The sequence below is a fragment of the Furipterus horrens genome, unplaced genomic scaffold, assembly GCF_987537825.1.
Source record: "Furipterus horrens unplaced genomic scaffold, mFurHor1.1.pri manual_scaffold_6, whole genome shotgun sequence".
In the NCBI taxonomy this organism is placed as follows: Eukaryota; Metazoa; Chordata; class Mammalia; order Chiroptera; family Furipteridae; genus Furipterus; species Furipterus horrens.
Window position 1 is genome coordinate 55,074,881 of NW_028327176.1, and position 26,036 is coordinate 55,100,916.

The 26,036-nt window shown below is 44.1% G+C and overlaps 1 protein-coding gene across 1 annotated transcript in view; it reads right to left on the reverse strand.

The window, feature by feature from the left end:
* Positions 1–26,036, reverse strand: part of SLC4A5 (solute carrier family 4 member 5) — a 78,970-nt gene that overhangs the window by 41,566 nt on the left and 11,368 nt on the right. Inside the window, exons 3-5 of the mRNA XM_090281535.1 lie at positions 2,911–3,071; positions 1,935–2,090; positions 560–655 (exon numbers count right to left, since the gene is read on the reverse strand). Coding sequence (XP_090137661.1) covers positions 560–655; positions 1,935–2,090; positions 2,911–3,071 — 413 coding nt within the window. The remainder of the gene's footprint in view (positions 1–559; positions 656–1,934; positions 2,091–2,910; positions 3,072–26,036) is intronic.

Here is a 26,036-nt window from a genome sequence, read left to right on the forward strand (position 1 = left end):
CTGTCCTGTTCATCCCTGATGTTCTGCCTGAGAAAGCTCGTCTGCAGCCAGACACCGCACAGGCCCCTTCCCCATTCCTGGCACTCAAGGGGCTGTGGCGGCCAGTGTTTTATTGTCACGGTGGCACAAGACCATCGCCTAGCGATAGGAACATTCTCAGTCCAGGGGCAAAGTAACTCACTTGTTGTTAATCCTGTTTCAAGGAAGGCTTCTTTACCAAACACAGCGCTAATGATCACTTTGATGGACACAAAGGTATAGACTAAGATACAACCGGCTAGCACACAGGATGGGCTTTTGATTATGTCAGGACTTCATTCAGAGCTGCATTTTTTCAGAATAATTACATGGAAAATTGTGGTGGTAAAAGGCTGAGAGCAGGTCAGGTTTCAGGTGAAAGAGCTTTCCTGATGTCACCCTGAAAATTCTAGATAGATTCTGGGCTTTATCTCCTCTGCCTTTGAGAGTATATGAAAGGTGACACCCCACAGCTGCCACAGCCAGGACGAAGCCGTAACGTGCAAAGACACTGTGACACAGTAGCGGAGAACACACTCACACAGATGGCTGTAATCTGTGCTTTGCCGAATCCTCAGGTCCTCTGTGGAGCAGTGCAGGCTGGGGCCAGCTGCGGGGCTCCGGGCTGGGCTTTGATCTGGGAGGAGGAACAGAGGGGGGCGTTGCCTTGGCAGCCTGGCTAGACTGGCACAGCCTCTCCCATTAATGTGGTTCACAATTTATCACCATTTCACCTAAATAAAGCTGGGCCCTGTCTCTTCTCCCTCCAGTAAAAAGACTGTTTTTGGTTGTTTCATTCTTTGTTATTGTTTTGGGGGGTGGGGGGGCTTTTCTTGGAAGGAAGTTAATAGTCTGAACAAGATTAAAGAAAATATTTGTTCCATTGAAAGTAAGATAAGACAACCAATTGATTAAATAGGCAGGTGTTGCCTGGCTTCATCCCGGATTGCACCACTTACTGGCTGTGTGACCTTAAGCAAGTAACTTAACCTTTTGCCTCAGGCTTCTCATTTGTAAAATGGAGATGATGGAAACAGTACCTAGTCACAGGGATATTGTGAGCATGAAGTGAGTTAACATGCTTCAGTGCTGAAACATGGTAAGAGCTGAGTATGTATCTGCTGTTACGACATGCTAAATACTCCTCCATTTCAAACAGTCCATCTAAAGAGATTCCTCAAGGCTCTTGATTTAGCCACTTTATCAACTTTGTTCTGATTACTGCATTTATGTGACAGGTCCAGCAAGGTTAGTGTCTAGGCTTCATGACTCTGGGATATCAAGAGTGGGTGGTTGCAGGTTTGACATGTGTGAATGGAACAAGCCACTCTCCCTACTAGCCCCCAGCTCTGCTAATCAGAATGACACAAGATGCCTGGTTACCAGCCCTGACACCTTAAGCTGACCCAGCCCCTTCTACCACCCTGATGTGTTTCACTTCCTGCCGGGGCTCTTGGCTCTTCGTGGGGGGCTCAGTGGGAAAACCCAAACCCTCACCCTAAGCACACCATCTCTGCAGCATTTTGCCACCTTGACTGCACGTGAGAATCTCGTGGGGAGGTTTCTAAACTCCCTGTTCCCAGGCCACACCCCAGACCAATTTAATACAACTCTCCAGGGTGGGGCCCAGGCATTAGGAGACATTTCATACCCCCAAGTGACTGCAAGGTACAGCCCAGGCTGAGTTTTGCTCTGGTGGTGGGAACAACATTGGGGTGCGTCTGGGGTCCCTGAAGGCCTGATAGAGAAGGAGGCTAAGGAATCCCCAGAACCTCAGAATTTCTCCAGGACTGTGAAGTCTGGGAAGCTTCCAAGTTGCCAAGACTCTCTGATCACTGACATGGGTGCACCCAAGCACCGGGGCCTGACACCAGCCCCCGCCTGCCCAAGGCCCATCAGCCAGTGGCCAGACTCACTGGTGGTGGAGGAGACCGACTTTCCAATGTCGACCAAGGAGCAGTGGATGGGCTTCTTGGTTTGGTGACGGTGTTTCCTCAAGAGGACATAGTTGACCCTCTCTCGGAGCTCTGGCCGCAGGAGGCCATCCTCAATTTGCTTCTCAATGACGTCATCTAAGTGGGAAGCAAACACAACTCATCTGTCCCTCCGAGTGGGAGAGAATGACCAGGGGTGTGGGAGGTTTCCGTTTCATCTGTTATTTGTGGGATTAAAAGTGAGCTAAGGAAGCAGGGGATGTGGAAATAGTCCGGGCTTTGTCACAATTGAAACTTGGGCAAATCAGGAACCTTCAGGCTCCTCATATGTAAAAGGGTGTGGGCATGTTTGCACATTCACGTGGGTGCATGTCCATGTGTGTAGAATTCGCTGCTCTATCAAGTCTATTGTCAAAAGTAAATGAAATCATACACATGAAAGTACCCTAAAAACCACAAAATACTTTGTTAAATTGTTTTAGTTCCAACATGAATTCTCTTTAGGAGAGTATTTTGGGCAAAACACTTCTGGCAAAATTCAACATGCTAGAGCAAAATTCACAAAAGGTTTTAGGAATGATAAGGCAAGCCAGCCCCTCCCTTTGCCACCCCACTAAATGAGAGCTGATTTCCTAAAGATGAATGACCAGAAACTGGTTGACGTGGCAACAGGTATCTCCGCCCACACTCAGAAGCCCCCCTACCTTTTGCTATATTGCTAGATGGTATTTCAGAGGCTGATCTTTCCTCTGTTGGAATTCTACATGGGACTGAAACTTAGAGAGACTGTGATTTGCCCTGGGAGCATCAGACCCAAAGCCTGGTCTCTGCAGAATCAGGTAGGTGTCAGAGGTGAGAATGTCACAGGTGAGGATGTCACATAGATTGAGGATGGGCAGGAAGCTGAATGGGAAAGAGCTGCCCTGGTGGTTTGGGACCTCAGCGGCCGCTGCCTCACCTATGATCTGTGGTAAGGAGCCGCTGTCCAAATCCAGTAGCACCGTTCCGGTCTGCAAGCAGGTCCGGAGCTCGAAGAGGCTGTGCAGGGACAGTGTGGCCACGTGGGGCTTGCTCCAGCGTTCGCCTCCTTCCTCCACTTTTTCTTCAAACTTTATCCACCTGGAAGGGGTAATAATGGGGCTCAGCAAGACCAGTGTCCTCAGGAGGAGCCCCTAGCTGAGTCTCCTCAGAAGAGGGGTGTTGGCTTGCAAGTTCTATGCACGATGTTGGGGCGTTGGTTCTAGACTCACAGGCGGAGGATCTCTCAGGGACCCCCTCACTCTGTCCCCCACTCCTCATGATGCTGTCATGTTCAGGGCAAAGTGGCATCCGGAGAATGACCATAAATGGGCACCAGGGATTTTTTGGGGGGTGACAGGAATGTTCTAAATTTGGATTTGGTGATGATTGCACAGCTTTGCACATTTACTAAAAATCACTTAACTGTACACTTAAAATGAGGGAACTTGATGGCATTTTATAACAACAAAGCTGTTTTTTAAAAGTTTCAACTGGAACCTGGCTATCTGGGGCTGGTCACACGTGTGTTCAGTGCCTGCGTATGTGGTGTGGTTGCTGGGAGCAGGGAAAGCATTTCCGAACAGAAATATTTCCCCGTGGGCTCTACTAAAGGGCCTGAGGTTTCTAAGTATCCACTCTGGATTTTGGTTCTGAAAGTTCTGGTTAAAATGCAAATGTCACCTAAGGAAGAAAAGAAATTAAACCAAGGGTATGTAGGAATTTGTCTTTTCTTCATAGGCTTGGGGGTAGGGGGGCACAATAGAAAGGCCGTGGGCAGAGGTAGCACTGGCCTGTACTTCCCTGAAGAGGGCAGCACCGACTACCTGGAGAGCAGCCGCCAGAGAGAGGTCAGCTAGCTCAGCTTTATGTCAGCCCCAAATTAGTGGGGAGCTTCAAGCTATTCCAATAAAAGTCCCAAGGGAGTATTTTCTGGATCATAATTATTAATTCTAAAGTTCCTCTGAAAAAGATAATATCTGGGAATGGCTTGGGAAAGTCTAGGAAAAGGAGAATGGAGATGAGACATGCTTCTAGCAGATTAAAAAAAAAAAAAAAAAACTTACTAAAAAGCTGCAGTCATTAAAACAGTGTGGTTCCAGTCCAGACAACAGTCCAGAAACAGACCTGGACGCCCATGGGGATTTGGGTTTTTTGGAGGAGTTGTTTAAAAGATGACCAACCCAAAAATAAAAAAGTTACTTCTCATCAAATACAATATTAAATTCCACGAGAATTAAAACCTAAACATAAAAATAAAGCTATAATGGAATGTTACTGAGCTTTAAAAAGGAAGGAAATTCTGACATATGCCATGGATGAAACTTGAAGATATTGTGCTAGCTGGAATAAGCTAGTCTCGTAAAAGACAAACAATGGATGATTCCACTTATATTACGGACCTAGAGAAGTCAAATTCATAGAGGCAAAAAGTAGAATGGTGGATGCCTGGGGCTGAAGCAAGGGGGAGTGGCAATTACTGTTTAATGGGTACAGAATTTCAGCTTTGCAAGATGAAAAGAGTTCTGGAGATGGATGGTGGTGACAGTTACACAACCATGTGAATGCACTTAATGCCACTGAACTGTACACCTACAGGCGGCTGCAGTGTTAAAGTTTATGTGATGTATACTGTACCACAATAAAAATAAATAAATATTTTAAATCTATAAACAAAATATATAGTGGATGAGAATACAGGAGAGTATTCTTATATTCCTGGTTGTGGAAAAAGACTTCCTAAGCAGTATATAAAAACATAAAGAAAAAAGTAAACAAATGTTGTTATATAAAAATAAACTAAACTAAAACATCTATGTAACAAAATAAGACAAAGGAATTTCATAGAAATACAACATATTTGAAAAGTACTGGCAACAAACAACGCATCAAAGGACTGATACTTATAATATAATGAAGCTTCTTCACATCATAAGAAAAATTCAAATTATGCAACTGAAAAGTGAACAGTTCTGAAAAGAAATAAAGATGGCCAATAAATATGAAAAGATGCTTAAGTTTAGTAGTAATGAAGGACATTTAAATTGATGCAAATTAAATAACGTTTTTTACTTCTCATAGTGGCAAAAATTTAAAAGACTAATAACTTCCTGTGTTGCTGAAAATGGGGGATGTACATACATACATACTAGATGTATGTATACAGTATATGCATATATAGTATATGTATGTATGCATATACTGAATGTATATATACACTATATGTAGTATATGTAAAATATTTATTGATTTTATAGAGAGAGGAACATCAATTTGTTGTTTCACTTATTTATGCTTTCATTGGTTGATTTTTGTATGTGCCCTGACTAGGCCTTGAACCCACAACCTTGGTGTAACAGGATGATGCTTTAACACACTGAGCTACCCTACCAGGGCCACTATATGTAGTATGTTTACTCTATACTAGCTGCACAGCCTTCTTGGTGTGGGGAATTGGGCAGCCTCTTTCAACATTTAGCGTTCATGTTTTTTGACCCAGTGGTTCCATTTCTGGGAGATTATCACAGGCATATCAACACACATCTGCACACAGTAATATGTATACTAGGATGTTCACTACAGCTTTGCCCAAGGGTGAAGAACTGGAAAATACCAGTTTTCAGTAGAGTCATGGTCACATCCATGCCCTATGTCCATGCTGCAAAATACTCCTGGGAGGTAAAAAGTCTGAGGACAAACTATGCATACTGACAGGATAGACAATTTCATCCCATTTTATGAAAAATATACATACACATATATGTGTTTGTGCACAAGTATCTGAAAATCCTCAAGTGAAATTTTGGAAGGATACTTGTCAAATGGTCAACAATGGTTACTACTGAGAATAGGATTGGGATTGCAGGCGGGGGAGGATTTAAGAGACTTTCACTCTATTTGGACTCATTAGAGCACAGTCTGTGGAGTTAATGACCAGTTTTCAAATCCCAGCTCCATTATTTATTAGCTGTAGACCAAGGGCAAGTTAGTTACTCTCTCATCACCTTTCCTTTCTTCAGTAGATAGCAATTAGAGCAGTTCCTGGCACATAATGCACACTCTGTTAGTGTTAGCATTGGACATAAAAATAAAGAATATTGCTTTTGTAACTTTAGAAACAATAAAAAATAAGAAAGTAAAGGCATTCAAATCATGGTGTTTCCCAACCAGAAGACATTATGGTTGATATTTTGATGACTATCATTGCGAATCTCTGTGTGCATGAACACGTATGTGCACACATTCACACACATGTGCATACACAGAATTTTACATTATTGACACCATAAGGGCATAATATCTAATGGACAGCCTTTCAGGTTTATTGGACTCATATCATTTTAGAGGCTCTTTAGTCTTCTATTGTATGAATGGACCATAATTGATATGAATAGTCCTTACTTGGTGGATATTTATTTAGATTATTTCTAATTATTCTTTATTATAAACAAGGCTGGTTTGAATATCTTTGGCCCCTGCCCAATAATTTCCTTAGGATAAACTCTTAGAGGTAAAATTGCTATGTCTGCATATTTCTAAGTATATGACATACATTTCCAGACTGTTTTCCAGAAATTGTGCCAATTTACACTTCCACCAATGTCCAGGAGACCTCACCCTTCTCTGAAGTCTCTCAACCTTGGGGATATTATGTAAAGTGAAAGAAGCCAGTCATGAAAGACAAATACTGTGGGATTCCACTTTTATGAGGCCTTTAGAATTGTCAAAATCATAGAGACAAAAAGTAGACTGATGGTTTCCAGGGGCTGGAAGGAGGGGAGAATGGGGAGGTAGTGTTTAATGGGTGTAGAGACTCCATTTATAAGGTGAAGAGAGCTGTGGAGATGGATCGTGGCATGGCTACGCAACATTATAAATGTATTTAACACCACTGAAATACACATTTAAAAATAGTTAAGATGGAAAATTTTATGTTAAGTATATTTTACTACAATAAAAAAATAGCTGGAGACTTCCGGCCAATATGGAGGCGTAGACAGACATGCTGCATCTCCCTCCACAACTAAGAAGGAATACAACTACCTCAAAACTAGAAACAACTACAAGTTCCAGAAAATCAAACTGCGTGGAAGTCCGGCAAACAAAGATATAAAGAAGAAATACTCATCCAGACAGGTAGGAAGGGCGGAGCCGGGGCGGAGAGGACACGGAAAGCACAGTCACACATTTTAAAAAGTCAGAAGGGACACCTGGGGAGCATCCCCAGCTCCTCACCGAACCTGGCAGCTCACAGTCCCAGCACCGGAGAAAATTAAGCCTCATTGCTTCTGACTGTGCAGACCAGTGGGGGTTGGGATGGAGGTTTAAACTGCTGATCTCAGCAGAGTCCACTTGTTTAAAGGGCCCCCGCAGTCCTAGAACGTCCACAGACCCACCCTCTCTGGGAATGACAGCCAGGGCAGGAGCTAGAGGGGCATCAGTTCATTGCAGAAGTGGGAGAGGTGCCTAGAAAAGGGGCGAGTGCCGGTAAGGCGGCATTGTTCCCTCTCAAACCCCTCCCCCACATATAGTGCCACAACATGGTGAAACAGATCGTCCTGTACTGATGAATCCCTAAGGCTCCGCCTAGGTCACAGAGGCAAACAAACACAGGAGCCTGTCAGAATGAGGAGAGAGAGAAGTATGGCCCAAAAGGGGGAATGGATCAAGGTTCCAGTGGGAGAACTAAGCGACAAGGAGATAGCCAACCTAACAGATGAGGAGACGCATGACCTAACAGACACAGAATTCAAAACACTGGTGATAAAGATGCTCACAGGCTTGACAGATATGTTTGAGTATGGCAAAGTCATTAAGAGAAGAAGTGAAGGCTATGCTAAGTGAAACGAAGAAAAATCCACACAAAACCAATGGTGAAGGGAAGGAAACCAGGGTTTGAATCAATGATTTGGAACATAAGGAAGAAAAAAATAGTCAACCAGTGCAGAATGAGGAAACAAGAATTGAAAACAATGAGGAAAACCTCCCAAATTTTGCAAAGGAGATGGACAGACAGTTCCGGGAAGCACAGAGGGTCCTGGGTGAGCTGGACCCAGAGGGGACCACACCAGGATGCATCATGATTGAGATGCCAAAGGTGAAAGATAAAGAGAGAGTCCTGGGGGCAGCAAGAGAGAGGCAGAAGTTGCCTACAGGGGGGTGTCTATAGGACTATCAGCGGATTTCTCAGAGGACACTTTGCAGGGAGGAAGGGACTGACAAGCAGTATTCAATGTGATGAAAGGCAACTTGCAACCAGGATTACTCTATCCAGCAAAGCTATCATTTGGAATGGAAGGGCAGATGAAGTGCTTTCCAGACAAGGTGAAGCTAAAGGAGTTCATCATCACCAAGCCATTATTATATGAAATGTTAAAGGGACTTATTTAAGAAAAAGAAGATCAAAACTATGAACACGAAAATGACAACAAACTCACAACTATCAACAACTGAATAAAATAAAGCAAAAAAAAAAAACAAACAAAAAAACCACACAAAAACCAAAATCCACCTAAGCAAACCACAATAGGAACAGAATCATAGGTATAGGGGTAATTTGGAGGGTTATCAGCTGGGAGGGGAGATCGGGAGAAATGGGGAAATGGTGAAAGGGACTAAGAAGCATAATCAATTGGTACAAAGTAGACAGGGGGAAGTTAAGAATAATATAGGAAAGGGTGAAGCCAAAGAACTTCTATGCACGACCCATGGACATGAATTTGTTGCGTGAATATTTGTGGAAAGAGACGCAGAGATAATTCCAGCAAGCAGGATGAGTGGCCAGCTACACACAGAGGACTGTGACTCACTCAGGCCATCAGCAATTGTTCACAGCCCTCCGTTTCCTTTATTGGGTTGCAAAAAATATTTTTTTAAAGTAAAACTAAATAGAAACTAAAGAGGCTTACATGGTAACAAACATTCTTTCCACTAAAAGGGATAAACATTAACCTATAGAGCTACAGAGCAAAGCGGTAAATTACAAAGTTCCAAGGGTCTGTTCCACATCCGATATAGTTACTAGGAGAGAGGAAACACTAATTTTCAAGCTTCTTTGTTCTTAAGAGACTTGTAAACCGGCCCCCAAGAATTGTATGCGAGTAAGGGTCCAAGAGTCCACACCATTCGACGTTATCGCTATGGGAAGGAGACTTAGGTCTTCAGCTGCGTGCAGCTGCTGGCACTGGCAAGACTCGTTTGCAAGTTCTTGCAAGCTGAGGTCACAGGACCCTGGGCAGAGGGCTTGTGACTTTCGCCTACATGAATTAAAGGGGGTGGGATTGCTGGAGGGAAGGGGGTTACTGGGCAGAGGGGAGCAAAGGGGAAAAAATTGGAACTATGGTAACAACATAATCCATAAAATATACTTTAAAAAAATAGCTGGAAAAGAAAGAGGCCTTATCTTTTAGAGACACATGCCAAAATATTTACATCTGGAATGAGATGGTGTCCAGGATTTGCATCAGTATCATCAGCCTGTGGGTCTGGGGTAGTGGGCAGGGATAGGGACATGGATTGCCCACGAGTTAGCCAGTAACCATTGATGCTAGGTTATGGGCACATGGGGGTTCATTCTACTGCATACTACATTTGTATAAATTTGAACTTCCTGTTATAAAGTGTTTAACCCCTTTTCAGACTGACCAAATAAATGGGCTCTTTAAGAAGCCTCTGACCAAAGCCAGGTTTAAACTCTTAGAAGCCTGAAAAAATGGTTCATGTGTAATCCCAAGCAACTCACTGCAAAGTGACCTTTATGCCATGGTTGATTTCAAAAGTGGGGAATTAGAGTTGGAGAACCAGGTCAAGTGGAAAGAAAATCTCTGGGCTGGAAAAGGACTCTCAGGGTTTTTGTCTGGGCCAGAGCAGGCATCAGGTGCTCCTCTCCCAGCTGAGGTGGAGCTGGACAGATCCTCAAAGAGTCACATATCACAGAAAGCAGTTCTCTGTCACGCAAAGGGGGTCCAGAACTGAGGCCTTTCCTGTGACTGGTAACTTGGTCACAGAAATTAGAGGAAGTTGCTGTTCAGTTAATACCAAGAGTGGTAGAAAGTGTGTGGGGCAAGCTACCAGAACAGCCCCTTAGAACATTCTAATTTTAAAGACTTTTTTTTAATGTAATCACCTATAGAATACAACCTTTCACATTAGGGTTATGTTGCCTCTAAACATTTAAGACTTATATTTTTGTGAATTTGTTTCTCAGGTGAAGCTAAGTTCACTCACCTAGAAGTTGTGAAATGCACACCCATACTGGTAATTGTCTGTGTGGCCTCACTGACTTTATTCTGTCACTCTCCCATCCCCACTCCGTCACCTTAGGAGTTCACATCCATGTATTAGTTACAAAGCCTCAAGACAGGGTGTTTTTGCTTTCTAAGGCCTGTTGGCCATAAATTTTGTGACTCTTAACAGATTTATTTCTTTAAAGTCATAGGAATGTGAGTTTTTCCCCATTATCTAGCAAAGCTATTTAGCTTTAAATTGATTTATACAGGGACCCGAATTTTTCAGCAGAAAACAAAGGTCAGTGTGAAATCTCTTATGGGCCAATGAAGAATTTTCCTAGAGATGTCTGAGGAACCATCATATACTCCTCAGGCTCAGTCTTTGACAGAGGCACCAAAAGATAATTTATGGGAGGAGAGTTTTTCAAAGGGGAACCTCCTAAGCAAATTCTTGCTCATTTCTATAATTTATTTGGCAAATTTTTACAACTTGATGCAAGAGCATGCATTGAAATATGTATGTGAAATAATTCAAAAGTTGTTTCTACAATTGATTAAAACTATAAATATGGTGTGTATGTTCACAAATCAAACTTGACAGTGAATATGAAAGATTGTAAAGTATAAAAGATTGATTAGGCAAGCATGGGTCAAGAGTCAACATGTATGTACAGAAATTTAGAATGTCCTAGGAGGGGCTGATTAGTCCCAGAAAAGCCTGACAAGCCTCTTGGGGTATGTGCCCCAGACCAGACTCAGAAATCTGTCTTTTTATTGTCTCAGAGATTATTAGGTCCAAGAACATTGTCTAATATACATCAGGTTCACAAGGGCTGATTTATAAACCCAAAGGCCAATTTACTTAATTTACAATGAGGTTTACAACACTTATAGGAGTTAAAGATTCTTATCTTCTAGCCTTTGCATTCTCTCTTTATAGGCAAACCTACAGGGAAAGTCAAATTATCATCAGAAAGATATAAAATCAGAATGAGGCACATTAACCAACTGATTAAAATGTTTAATAGATTCAGCCCTGGCTGGTGTGCCTCAATGGATTGAGCACAGGCCTGTGAACCAAAGGGTCGCTGGTTTGATTCCCAGTCAGGGCACATGCCTGGGTTATGGGCCAGGTCCCTGGTTGGGGGTGTGCAAGAGGCAACCATACATTAATGTTTCTCTCCCTCTCTTTTTCCCTCCCTTACCCTCTCTCTAAAAATAAATAAATAAAACCTTTAAAAAAATAAAATGTTTAATAAATTCAGAATAATGTATCTGGAAACCTCCAATTCTACAAATGAGATTTGCCTGAGACTGAGACCAGACAGGTAGGAAAACTTAGACTATTTGGAATTAACCCCACAGGCTTCCATGGCTGACTAACAACCTGTGATTGAAAGTATTTTGCTGGCTTAGGAGTCGCCTCTAAGGGCCTTTGTTTCTGCAGTGCAATCCGGGCGCTACTGCAGAACCCCTTATTCCCAGAAGTGCACATAGTGGTCAGCCTGCAGATATGTGGCTGAGGTATAGCATTCCAGGAGCTGTGGTGAATGGAGTGGGGGAAGGACGTATCCTGCAAGCTCATGAATTTGGTGAGGGTCCATCTTGCTGCAGCATGTCTTCATTCAGGGGTAAGGGGGCCCCCACAGCTATATGAATGCCACCAGACAAAGCTACTGGCAAATTCTTAACTGGCTTCTTCAGGAGAAGGCTTCTGGAGCCGGAACTCCTCTGAAGCCTGCTGATCTGTGTCCAGGAGGTATTTGTAATTAGCCCCATGGGACTGTCATTTACAGATTTGTCTGTTTCCCCAGAGCATGCTGGCACCTTCTCCTCAGGCCCTCAGGAGAGGCCCTCTCTTCCACCTCTTGCTATTCAGAGCCTACTTCAAAGGCCACCTCCTGTGTGACAGAGCCTCCCCAGGGGCCCAGCTTGAAGAGACAGCTCCTTCCTCTGGCTCCATTGCACCTTGTGTCCTTTGTCACAACACAATAATACCAACAATGGCTAAAGTTTACTGAGTACTTTCTGTGTGCCAGATGCTATGCTAAGATTTTATGTGCAGTATCTCATTTAATCCTCAAATTGTTACAGAGCAGGGTCCCCAAGGAAATGGGAGGGGCTTTGACCATAAATAGGTGATGAAAAGCTTACAGGGCCTGCGTAAAATTCTACAAGTGGCCACAATGAGTTACCCTGCTCACTGAGTTACAGGACACAATCAGGGATTTCAAAATAAGGCAGCAGGCATTTTGGCTAGGAGAAAACCATGCAGCTTTGAAAGGGAGAGAACTCCATGCCTTTACAAGGAGGCTGGGAACTCCAAGTGGTTCTGCATTAAGAGCTGAAGACCACTACGACACAAAGCAAAACCTCCCCAATCAGCCTCGAATAATTGGGAGCTGCTGGTAAAACTGAACTGTGGGAAGTCAGGAAATGGTATCTCTGTCTTTTCTAAACTATCCTGGTTTGGCAGGGGGAGGCAGAACTATGTGTTTGTGGGTGTTTTAAAGAAAATAAGACTTGGAGAAACAAGATGGCGGAGGAGTAAGTGGAAGCTACACTAACTTCCTCCTAGAACTAGTCTGGATTTACAATGTAATTTTGGAGAAATCATCTGGAATAACGAACCGAACACCAGCTGGAGAGAAGTCTTATAACCACGGAGAGACAGAAAAGGCCGCTACATCACAACGTGACCGGTAGGGAGTGCGGAGACGTGGAAGGGCTGGCTGGGCTCCCACGGGTGGCAGCTGAAGGGGCTGAGAATCAGCTCAGCAGCCGGGGATTCCCCCTGAGAAGGGCAGGGTCTAAACCCCCAGCTGGGCTTCCCAGCCTACAGCGACAGAGTGGAAAGTAAAATAGTATCAGCTGTGAAAAGCGAAAAGCCACAGGCTTTCTTGCTAGCCGGAGAGAAACAGCAGGAGAAAAAGAGCTCTTAAGTGGATCACATACGAAAATATTTTGGCCACCACTTACCCTGGGCTCAAGCAGAGGGAAGGCAGAGAGGACTGGAGACACTTGGGGAGAATTTGGCACGGTGGCTTTGAGGGGAGAACTGGAGGAGCAGCTGACTGGGTCCCAGTGCTGACTCATCCCCAGTACTGCGGGTAGACCATTCCCCTCCAAGTGGCGTCAGCCTGAGGGGAAGCAAAAGCCCTGCCTACAGGAATTAAGCTGCCACACCCACAGTCCTTAAGCCTGACAGCTAATCACAGATTGAATAGATTAACAATCAAAGAAGACAGACAACAGCAGTAGATCCCTGGAAGTCTCCAACAGGCTGCCTAGGGCCAGACTGGTACATGATCTGACGCCACCAGAGGCAGATCCAGGAAGTGCAGATCATTCCAAGAAGCACCAACAAACAATAGGAGTCAAAAAAATGGGGAGACAGAGAAACAACCTCCCATCAAAAGGAAAGGTAGAATCCCCAGAAAGAGTGCTAAATGAAATAGAGGGGAGCGAACTATCAGATATGGAATTCAAAACATGGATTATGGAGAAGCTGAATGAGCTCAGCGGAAACTTCAAAGAACTCCAGAAAAACTACAAGGAACTCACAGAAAATTACGTGAGCATGAAAAAGGACATAGAAGCTATCAATAAGAGCCAGGAGGAAATGAAAAATACGATCTCTGAATTGAAGAACACAGTAGAAGGAATTAAAAGCAGGCTAGAGGAAGCAGAAGATCGGATCAGCGAGCTGGAGGACAACCTACACAAAAACTCCCAGACAATGCAACAAAATGAAAAAAGACTGAACAAGACTGAAGAGGTTCTAAGACAGCTGCAGGACAACATGAAACGTAATAATATCCGTATCATAGGAATTCCAGAAGGAGAAGAAGAAGAGCAAGGGATAGAAAACCTCTTTGAAAAACTAATGACAGAAAACTTTCCTAACATGACGAGAGAAAGAGTCACGCAAGTCCAGGAAGCACAGAGGGTCCCAATGAAGATGAACCCCAACAGGCCCACTTCAAGACACATCATAATTAAAATGCCAACATTCAAAGACAAAGAGAGAATCCTAAAAGCAGCAAGAGAGAAACAACTAATAACATACAAGGGAGCTCCAATAAGGCTATCATCAGATTTCTCAGCAGAAACACTACAAGCCAGAAGGGAATGGCAAAAAATATTCCAAGCAATGAAAAACAAAGGCCTACAACCAAGAATACTCTACCCAGCAAGGCTTTCATTCAAAATGGAAGGTGAAATAAGGAGTTTCCAAGACAAAAGAAGGCTAAAAGAATACATCTCCACCAAACCAGCATTGCAAGAGATGCTAAAGGGTCTGCTTTAAGAAGATGAAGAAACAGAGAGACAGAGAGGAACACGAGTACAAAGGGGGAAAATGACAATGAATAAGTACTGAAAGAAAGAAGGAACTTCTACCATTTGCAACAACATGATTGGAACTAGAGAGAATTATGCTTAGCGAAATAAGCCAGGCAACAAAAGAAAATTACCTTATGCTGTCACTTGTTACAGGAAACTAATGAACAACACAAACAAATGAGCAAAATTGAACCAGAGGTATGTAAACAAGGAATAAACTAACAGTAACAAAGGGGGAGATGGGAGGGAGAGAAGGGGTAAGAAGGGGAAGGGTCTAGTCAAAGAACATGTATGAATGACCCATGGACATGGACAACTGGGTGGGGACTGACTGTGGGGGGGGGCAGGGTGCAGGGAAGCAAGAGGGGGAAAAAAAGTGAGACAACTGTAGTGGAAAAACAAACAAACAGAAAATTTTTTAGTGGGGGGGGAATAAAAATATAAAGAATAGAAATGCAAGTTCAGTGAATATTAGAAGGACAAGGATTTTCCTTCCGATAAGACAGTCCTACAGATTTAGAGACTTGTATGTGGGTTATGTTACATAAATTAACATGTGTTTTCTGTTTTCAAAGGGCATAAGCCTACAATCTCATTACCTGAGTGATTATCTGTATGCATAGGCCTCACTTAATCCTGTCTGCATTGCTGCCTCCTGAGACTCAATGGTTTGGCTGAACTAAGTGGCTGGGTTGGTGAAGAACGGGGTGGTCTGTGGGCTTCACTTTAAAACTGGTTTCTCTTTTCTATCCTAATGGCTTGGACAGAAAAAGCCCAGAGGCCTGAGATGGGGGAAACCTAAAATATTTCCCTCAGTCCAAAATAAGTATAATGGGCAAAAGGGTTTTGGACAGGTGAGATGTACCTGGCACACCTTCCTCCAAAGAAGCCCTTCTTTTCCCTAATGTGGGACATTGAAAAATTAATACCTGTCTTTTGTCATCTAGTGGTTACTATTAAATGATGTCCTTTAACCCTGTTGCCCCCAGAATACAACAAGGATGCCAGCCTGTCAAACCAAGCATGCCGTTGTCCAGAGACAGCCAACCAACCTGGAGTCTGCACGATCCTTCCCCTTGTGGGAAGGCCACCCTCCCCTCCACATCCCCACTCTTATTAGGGATTTCTTGACCCACGGGTAGGTAGGACGACGACCATGTCCAGCTTGAAGCAGCTAGAGGAGCTCGAGACCTTCATCCATTGTCCTTTATAAGATTGTAAAGGGTCTTAAGTCTGAGAGGGAGGAATTGTTATTTTTTATTGTTAAAATATTTAACTAATTAATTAATTAATTTTAAAAAAAGAAGAAGAAGAATATATGAAAGGGTGAGGCGGGAGAGCTTGTATGTACGACCCATGGGCATGGACTTGGAGAGGGGATTGTTGGGGAAGGGGGGTGCTGGGCGGAGGGGAGCAAAGGGAAAAAAAAAAATTGGAACTATTGTAACAATATAATAAAATATACTTAAAAAAAAAAAAACAAAAAACATGATTTGGAAAATATTTCCAGGATTTTAAAACAAAAAAAAAAAAAAAAAGAAAAGAAGACTTAACGACAGAAATCCTCCAACAATCTAAATCTGTATAACCTTTAAATAATTTTTTTTTCACCAAACTCTGGTATTGAGAGTTATGCTTCTGGCAGCGGGCAATTGGGTGCCTCAGTACTGAACAGCTGGTGGGTTCTGTTTCAGTTGAGGCAGCCTATGGGTTCTGTAACAATCTGGAGCCCAAATGTGGAGCTTTAATAATTGCCCATCCAGGTCGACCCCCTGGGGAGATACCTCCTGAGGGTACCGGCCACCTAAATATGCCTGGAGAGTGAAAAGAAAACAGCACTGGGAAGTGGTTGGACAAGTAAAGTTGTTTGGCTGAAAATTTATTTCTGAGCATTTCTGAAATAATGGAATTGTGGATGCTAAATTTGTCCAGTCAAGAAGACTACTGGGAATGATGGAATTATGGGTGCCTGAGTGGTATATATGTTTTCTGGTCCTTGGGACTTTTCTGGTCATAGCCATTGGCATGTATGTCTGGGTCAATAAAAGCAGTCTGGGCGAGTCCCTGAGGGCAGCCCACTGGAGAGAATTTTGGAAAATTGGGATATGTACTGTTGTTATCCTATGTATAAGAAGATATTGATTTATTATTGTAACACTGTCTGGCCTGAGTATGTTTTGGATGGTGAGGAAAGGTGGTCTGTGAATGGTTCCCTGAGTTACCATGTCATTAAGCAATTGAAAAGGTAATGCCAGCAATCTGGAAATTGGGAAGCGATCCATTGTGTAAATGCATTTGTAGAGTTGTATAGTAAGGCCTTAACAGAGATGAAGGGCCAGGTAATGGTGCAGAGAAAAAGGTAGTCCTGAAGCTTCTTCCTGATAGTAAAACACCAGAAGAAAGGGGAAATGAGGAAATAGATCTCGTTAATGCTCTGAATCCACGGGACAAAGACTCGCAGACAAAGGGGACTATTTTGGCACCAAACTGCACCCAGGCGGAGGCAGCGGCTTCCACAGCACTGCCCCCTCCGCAGGTGGGAGTGGCTTCCGCAGTGTCCATTCCTCTGCAGATGCAAGGGACTTCCCTCCGACCACCACTTTCAGTTAAGGCCTCTGAAGTGACCATAAAGCCACCAGCTCCATCCCCGCAGGAAGAGGAGGGGTCTCCCCTGCCAGAACCCATCAAGGAACCCAGTGTATACAGTCAGGGGGCCTCCGAATTCAGAGCAAGCCAGTCCCCTCTAAGGCAATACCCTATAAGTGGAGTAAATCAGCAAGGCCAGCCCTCCGGCTACTATTGGGCCCATACTCTATTCTCCACTTCAGACTTGCTAAATTGGAAAAATTCTAACCCCTCATATAGGGATGATCCTCAGAAAATGGCAGAACTTGTCGCCTCCATTTTTGCCACTCATAACCCAAACTGGGCAGATGTACAGGCTCTCCTAAATATTCTGCTAACTGGAGATGAAAGATGGCTGGTTATAAGTAAGGCTAGTGAAGAGGGTCAGTATCTTCACAGAGAAGATCCCAATGGGACCCCTGATCTGGCTGTGGCAATTCCTTGGACAGAGCCTAACTAGGACCCAAGTGGTGGGGGCCTAGTCCCTTTGAAACATTACAGGAGGTGTAAATTGGAAGGACTTAGAAACGGGGTACCCAGACAAAGAGCCTGGATTTGGTACGGACTGTTCAGTGAAAGCCAGATGAGGATCCTTCTGAGTTCTTAGACAGGATCTATCAACCTTATAAGAAGTACACTGACGTTGATGCACAGGCACAAGAGAATGTGAGAATGGTGAACATGATATTTATTGGGCAGAGAGCCCCAGATATCAGAAGGACACTTCAGCGTATAAACGGAGTATTGGGAGTGAGCCCCTCTCAGCTAGTGGACGTAGCATTTCAAGGTTACAATGCACGGGGAGTAGGGAAGAGATGACAGGACTTGATGTTCCATGAAACAGGCTGGAGAGAACCATGCAGCTTTGAAAGGTAAGGGAGAACTCCATGCAGTTTGCAAGCAGGTAGAAAGAAAGCACCATGCGGTCTTAGAAGGAAAGAGAGATCCATGCAACTTTGAAAGGACAAAGAGAGACCCACGCGTGATCCAGTGCAACATGGCACATGTTTTCCTGGATTGTTATACAGAGGCTGATGATATCATTCCCCAGATCCTGAAGGAGAGAGCTGACAGATAAGGGATGGGGACTTCTGGGTGTGCTTTTGGCTTATAGCCTTTTGGGGAGCAAGGGAAGTGCTGGGTCCTGTGGGAGAACAGGGCTCTGAGCTCAAGTGCTCACTGCCCTCCCCAGGTTGGAATATTGTAAATAAAGACCTGCTTTCCTCAACATTAATTGCTTGGTTTTAGACCAAGGCGCCACATGAAAGAACCCCCTTTCACTCTGTAACAAAATTGCTTCCACAAAGTAGGTTTGTGACTATATTCATTGTACAGGTGAAGGACCAAGATTCTTAGAGGATAAGAAGCCTGCCCAAGATCATGCAGCCTATAAGAGACAGGGTTTAAGGAAAGCCTTTTGCCTCTAGAGCTGTGTTCTCACCATTTCACACATCCTGCCCTGAGGACAAGTTATCTGTGTATATGAGCACACACCTACTTGCCTTTTACAAAAAGCCATGCCCTATGAGCTAGAAGCACCCCACAGCCTGTTTTTGTATGAATGGTTTTTACATTTTTAAAGGAATGTAAAAAAGGAGAAGAAAAGGAGCAAGAAATCATATATGAGCAAAAAACTTAAACTATTTACTCTCTGGTCCTTTGAAAATGTTTGTTGACATCTATGCTAGATCATAAGCGTTTGGGGAACAGATTTGTATCTTACTCATTAAATTCTCCCATGGGACCTAAAACACAACATCCTCTGAAATGTTTTTAAAACAAAAGAAGAAAGGTGTGAATAAGACATTTTCCAAAGGTCTCCCAGGCCCACAGGTTGGAGCTTCCACTTTCCCACAGCCCTAGAGATGAAGGTAGAGCTGCAGTGACATCAGTGAATGTCCATGCTCGCTGATAGATAGGGCATGATCTCTAAAATGCTTGACCAAGACAGGGATGGGTTTGCAAAATTCTATCTGTCGTCTATACTCTCATGAACTACTTGAAGAATTTCGAAAGTTATTGTTGGCATAACAACTGTAACTGCAGTCAAAGAATAGGTTACATAAAAAATGCATATCTTCACTACTACATATATGTAAAAGACATATATGGGGTGTCCACTCTGCTACCATCCATGGGGATGTGTTCCCCAGGCCATGGCCAGCCCCCCACCCATAACTCTAATCTGGGTCAAGGTGATGAGACAACTAAAGTTGGGCAAGTCAGATTCTCTGTAAAGAATTAGGAGTTGAGACTGAGGAGCAGCCAGGAACTCTGGGGTAACCCCTTGAGTAGAGTAGGTGTAAACATGGAGGCTGAGGAATGGCTAAGGACAAAGACAAGAGAGAACGCCTGCTTGGTTTCCTGGGTCCAGCCCTTGAGAGATCTGACTCTTCCTGGGCACCAGGAGGCCCCCTGTGTTTGCTGGTGCTTCCTCCTTTTGCCTAAGTTAACTTGAGTGGCCTTCTGTTAACATACAGCCTAAAATGTCCTGACCATGACAGTGGCATTTCACTCCACTGAACATCTTACAGAGGGCCAGACAGCTCATGAGAGCTGTTGAAGTTGGGCTTGTCAGATGGGGGCTCTTGCCTTAGCACAAAGGGCTCCTGCCAGAGGGTTTTCAGGGGGACCATTCCCTCAGCATCTCTAGAGTCTGACGGTTCTGATCCTAATAAGACAGGAGGTAAAACCACCAAAACCAATGTGTAGATCTTGTTTCGTTTTTTTTTAAGATTTTGTTTATTTGTTTTTAGAGATGAGGGGAGGAACGGAGAGAGAGAGGGAGAAACATCAATGTGTGGTTGCCTCTTGCATGCTCACTACTGGGGACTTGGCCTGCAACCCAGGCATGTGCCGCAACCGGGAATTGAACTGTCAGCCCTTTGGTTTGCAGGCTGGCACTCAATCCACTGAGTCACACCAGCCAGGGCTAGATCTTGTTTTGATTCTAAGTTGTGCATATTAATAGTAAAAGGGTGTTTTTAAGACAGTAAGGAAAATTTGAATCTAGATTGGATGTCTCATCATATTAAGGAACTGTTCACAATTATGTTAGGAGATATAATGGCATTGTGGTTGTGTTTACAAAAGAAGTCTAATTTCATAAAGATGTGTACTAAAATGTTTGTAACAGCTGATGTTTTCTTTTAAGTATTCCAGCAAAAACAAAACAAAATCCCTAAGAGCAAACAAAAAGTAGTGGTGGGGATAGATGAATATTAATCATAGATGAAAGTGGGTAATGGATACATGGGGATTTATTACACTATTCTCTCTACTTTTCTGTTTAAAATTTGCCACAATAAAAAGTTTAAAAAATATATTTAGATATGCAAATTATTATATTTTATACTACATTTATATATGGATAAATCAACAGGGGTCTTGGCTTGCAAGGTGGTCTGATGGTGGGATTTCTCCCCTGCAACTGTGGGAGCTGTCCAAGGATGTCCTCCATTGGGGAAAGGGGGTCTCTCCTGATGACCAGCCTCCAGGGGCTCTGAGGAGCTTCCAGCCAGTCATGGGAGAGCCCCTGCCCTGTCTCCTCACTTAACTTTCCTTCCTATAATATTCACTGATCAGCTAATCTGATCTTACCATCCTGGGTCCACCATTTGATGGCCTTGCATCACTGCATGGCTGTCTCTGTGACTGTGGACTGCTGCTTCCCCCACCTAACTGCAGGCCCTTTGAAGGTGGCCCCTCCTGGTAGGTTAGACCTCATCCAGCCCCTTCCCAAGCTGTGCTCTGGGGGACTGAATGCCCTAGCACAGTTTCCATTCCATGCTCACACATGGAATAAGAGCACTGGCTGAACCCAGGGCCTCCAAGACCTGAGGGCACCTTGCCCACTTATACCTGGAACTTGATCCAGGTTCTGATTTATATAAAATTACTTTTTCCCATTTGAACAGCATAAGCATCAGGTATCAGTGTTGACTAGTGGAGGAAGAGGGAAGGATCATGTTACATATCATATATGAAAGTAGCTTGATAATAACAAATTGTATGACTATTCAGACTGTTAGATAAGCATCAAGTCAAACAACCTTAAGAACTTTCTTCTGACCATAAATCTCCATGTGCCTTTCTGGTCAAAATGGAGGCATAGGTAAACATGGCTCACCTCCTTGCGCAACCACATCAAAATTACAACTAAACTATAGAACACCCATCACTCAGAACCATCAGAAATTGAGCTGAATGGAAGTCCAACTATGAAATTAAAGAAACCACATCCATCCAGACAGGTAGGAGGCATACAGACACAGAACGGCTGGTCCTTCACCCGCATGTGGTGGATAAAAATTCAAAAGGGATATCTCATGAGCAAGAAGCTCCAGCCCCACACCAGGCCCCCCAACCCAGGATCCCAGTGCCAGGAAGATAAGTCCCCATAACTTCTGGCTCCAAAAACGAGTGGCAATTGAGTCAGTGGAAGGAACTTCTGGAGTCCCAAGCAGTTCTACTTAAAGAACCCATGCATGGACTTACTCAGACTCACTCCCTCTGAGCTCCAGTACCAGCGTAGCAGCTTGAAAGGCACCAGTGGCATACAGGGAGGGAACTGAAGTGTCAGGCATCAAGGTGAGAACTGGATGACAGCTTTCACCCAGACAGAAAGGCAGGCAAAGGCCATTGTCCCTTTTCTGAACTGCCCCCTGCCACAGAGCCACAGAGCTGTCAGGCAGGTGCCATATCTGAGACTCCATCAACCTGGCTAACATTGTTTGCTCTGTCCTGGAGATCCTCTGAGGCTCTGTCCAACCCAGTTTACAGGATCACCCAAGCTCTTAACAGTAGCTTTTCCATATGAATGGCTGGTCTTGGTTCATGCTTCACAGCTTCCTGAATCCTACCAAACATGCAAGAGCCAGCTTCAATGAGCCCCCCCACTGCCCTTCCGCCCCCGTACCTGTACCTCTTGCTAAGTGGCCCCAGGCCTGGCACTAGCAGCAGTCAGCCTAGATGCACAGCTTGGTTTTACCTGGGAACCTCCAAATCCAGCACAAGTAGCAGCTATCTCAGATTGCTTTATAGCTTATGCTGGCTGGCCTTGGAATAACACAGGTGGGGGCTGACCTTGGCCTGCACCACTTTAGAAACCCCAAAGCCTGAGCATCCAGTGGACAGCTATAGACCATGTCAGAGTATCACCACCTGTCGCTGCACAGCTGATCCTCCACAGCAGGTGGAGGTTGGTGGGCAGTGGTCACAGCCAGTCCTTGCAGCTGACTGGCTGGGGTAAATCTCTCCCAAAGACCTGCCCATAGTAGTCAAAGCTCAACAACAGGAGGAAGGTATACTCAGCCCACACAAAGGGTGCACCTCAAGTACCTAACTTGGGTGATAGGGGAGGCTATGCCATTGGTCCCTACAGAATACCTACTACATTAGGCCATGCTACCAAGACAGGGAGCCATAGCAGCTCTACCTAATACATAGAAACAAATGTAGGGAGGCTGCCAACATGAGGAGACAAAGAAACATGGTCCAAAGGAAAGAACAGATCAAAACTCTGAAAAAGAAGTAAACAAAATGGAGATAAGCAATCTATGAGATGCAGAGTTCAAAACACTGGTAATTAGGTTGCTCAAGGAACTTAGTGAGGATCTCAACAGCATAAAAACGACGCAGTCAGAAATGAAGGATACACTAATTGAAATAAAGAACAATTTACAAGGAAACAATAGTAGAGTGGATGAAGCTGAGAATCAAATCAACCATTTGGAACATAAGGAAGCAAAAAACAACCAATCAGAACAACAAGAAGAAAAAAGAATCCAAAAAGAAATAAACAAACAAAAAATAGTGTAAGCAGCCTAAGCAACAACTTCAAGAGTTCCAACATTCACATCATAGGAGTGCCAGAAGAAGAGAAAGAGCAAAAAATTAGAAATCTATTTGAAAAAATAAATGTAAGAAAACTTCCCTAATGTGGCAAAGAAAATAGACATTCAAATCCAGGAAGCACAGAGAGTCCCAAACAAGATGGATGTAAAAAGGTCCACACCAAGACACATCATAATTAAAAAGCTAAAATGTTAAAGATAAAGAGAGAATCTTAAAAGCAGCAAGAGAAAAACAGTTAGTTAACTACAAGGGAGTTCCAATAAAACTGCTAGATGACTTCTCAAAAGATACTTTGCAGACTAGAAGGGATTGGCAAGAAATATTTCAAGTCATGAAAAGCAGGGAACTACAGTCAACATGGCTCTACCCAACAAAGCTGTCATTTAGAATCGAAGGGCAGATAAAGAACTTCCCAGACAAGAAAAAACGAATGGAGTTCATCATCACCATATCATTATTATATGAAATGTTAAAGAGACTTATTTAAGAAAAAGACCAAAACTATGAACAATAAAATGACCATAAATACATATCTATAACAATTGAATCTAAAAATCAAACTAACCAAACAAGAACAGAGACAGAATCATGGATATGGAGAGTGTTCTGATGGTTGCCAAATGGGAGGAGGGTGTGGGGGAGTGGGTGAAGAGGTGAGGGGATTAAGAAGTACAAATAGGTAGTCACAGAATAGCCATGGGGATGCAAAGTACAGTATAGGGAATGGAGAAGCCAAAGAACTTATATGCATGACCCATGGGCAGGAACAATGGTTTGGGGATTGCCTGAGGGAGTTGGGGGTGTGGGGGTGGAAGGGAGCAAAGGGGAAAAAATTGTGACAACTGTAATAGCATAAAATATAATTTTTTAAAATCTCCATGCATGGCTTCACCACAATAAAACAGGATGGCCAGGAGCCTGCAGCAGCTCACCTGCCTCACCACCACTTGGCAATCTGCAGCTCCTCCAGTCAGCTCTCCAGTCTCCTCTCTCCTTCATCAAGGCCAGTCTGGAAGCCACCCACCAAAACTCTCTCAACTCTGCTCAGAGCTCCCAGACCTCACTGCAGGTGCCCTGCCCTCTTCTCCTTTGGTTCTATCACCAGGGAGAGGTGTGGGCCTTCTTGGCTGGAGGAGTCCCACAATCTGTGCTGGGGCCCTGAACCCTCCAGCCAGCCACCCCTCTCTGCTTCTTGCATCTTTAAGCCAGTCTCCTTCACCTGGCCCCTTTCTGCTAGCCTTAAATGTGCTCACATCTCTTTCATCCTCAAAAACAAGGAACAGAAGCCTCACTTGACCCCACATTCCCCTTGAAAGACTTCCCAAACTCCTGCCCTCTGCAGACAAGCATCTTGGAAAAACTGTTCAACTGAACCCACCTTCATCCATCTGACTCCCTTCTCCCTCTCTCCCCATCCTTCCCAGGAGGTTGTTCCAGTTTCTCCATCCTGTTAATACTCATCAGTTCTTCCCCCACTTAGTGGCACCTCCCTCTATCTTAATGCCCCACTGCCTTGGTTTCCAGAACACAGCACTCTGCTTGCTCCTCTCTCTTTCCAGCTGCTCCCGCTCAGTCTCCACTGTGGGTTTCACTTGCTCTGCCCAGTCCTTAAATGTTAGTGTTCCCAGGGGCTCTGTCCTGGGCACTCTCCTCACTTCGCAGAAAAGCAACTGTACCCTTTCGTATGGGTTTGATTTCCAACTAGATGCTGACTCCAGACCTCTATGTCTACATGGTGACCTCCTGAACATGTCCACTTGGAGTGTCCTCAAACATAATATGTCCAAAATGGAACTCATCATCAACCTCCCCAAAAACAAAACAAAGCAACATTCCCAACACAACAAAATCTACTACTGCTCTTGTGCTTCCTAAATTGCTATCCACTTGCTCAGACTGGAAAGCCGGGCATCTCCCTGACTATCCTTCTCCTGCCATGTGCTATAAGTCATGAAATCCTGTCAGTTCTAGCTGTTAAGAAACTTCTCAAATTCAGTAAGAAAAGGTCAGGAATTAGGGAGGAGAGAGGAATGAATAGGCAGAGCACAGGCGATTTTTAGGGCAGTGAAACTACTTTGTATGATACTGTAATGGTAGATACATGTCATTAAATGTCCAAACCCACAGAAGATACAACACCAAGAGTAACCCTTATGTAAGCTGTAGACTTTGGGTGATAACGATGTGTCAATGTAGGTTGAACAATAGTAACAAATGGACCCCTCTCATGGAGGATGTTGATAACGGGGGATGCTATGCATGTGTAGGGGTGGGAGGTCTATGGGAACTCCGTACCTTCTGCACAATTTTGCTGCTAAAACTACTCTAAAAATAAAGTATATTTAAAAGGATATATGCATATATAATATTAAATCATATGTCCCACCCCCAAATGTCTATAATTCTTTATTCCCACTACCAACATATGGTTCAGGGTCTTGTCATCTCTCACCTGGACCAGCCCCCTAACTCACTGGATCTTGCCCAAGTGATCTCTTTCCAACAGATGATCCTGCCCCTTTCCTACCCCAAACCCCTCAGTGGTCCCCTGAAGCCTCAGCATCCAGTTCAATCTCCGCAGCATGGCCTGTATAGGACCTGCCACTGCCACCTCCAGACCCTTGCTCTACTGTCCAGACACAGGGAACTTCTGCCCCTTCCTCTGCGTGTCTGCTTCCCCTGGTCCAGGGCCTCTTCCCCCTTCCATACCCTCTCCTGTCTAATCTGGACCCATCCTTCAGGTCTCAGTGTGAACACCTCTTCCTCCTGGACATCTCCTCTGACCCCTCTTGTCTGGTTAGGTGCCACTGCACAGTGCTTTCCGAGCACCCCCATCACCAAATGCCCAGTTACCCACCTCTGTGCTTCGTCAGACTGAGAGGAGGGATGGCATCTGCTGCGTTTATTTTTTGCATTTTCAGCACCTGCCTCAGGTCTTACAGGTAGTAAACCCTTAGTAAATATTAGCTGAGTGAATGAATGAGGTTTGTTGACTTCCGTACTTAGAGCTTTC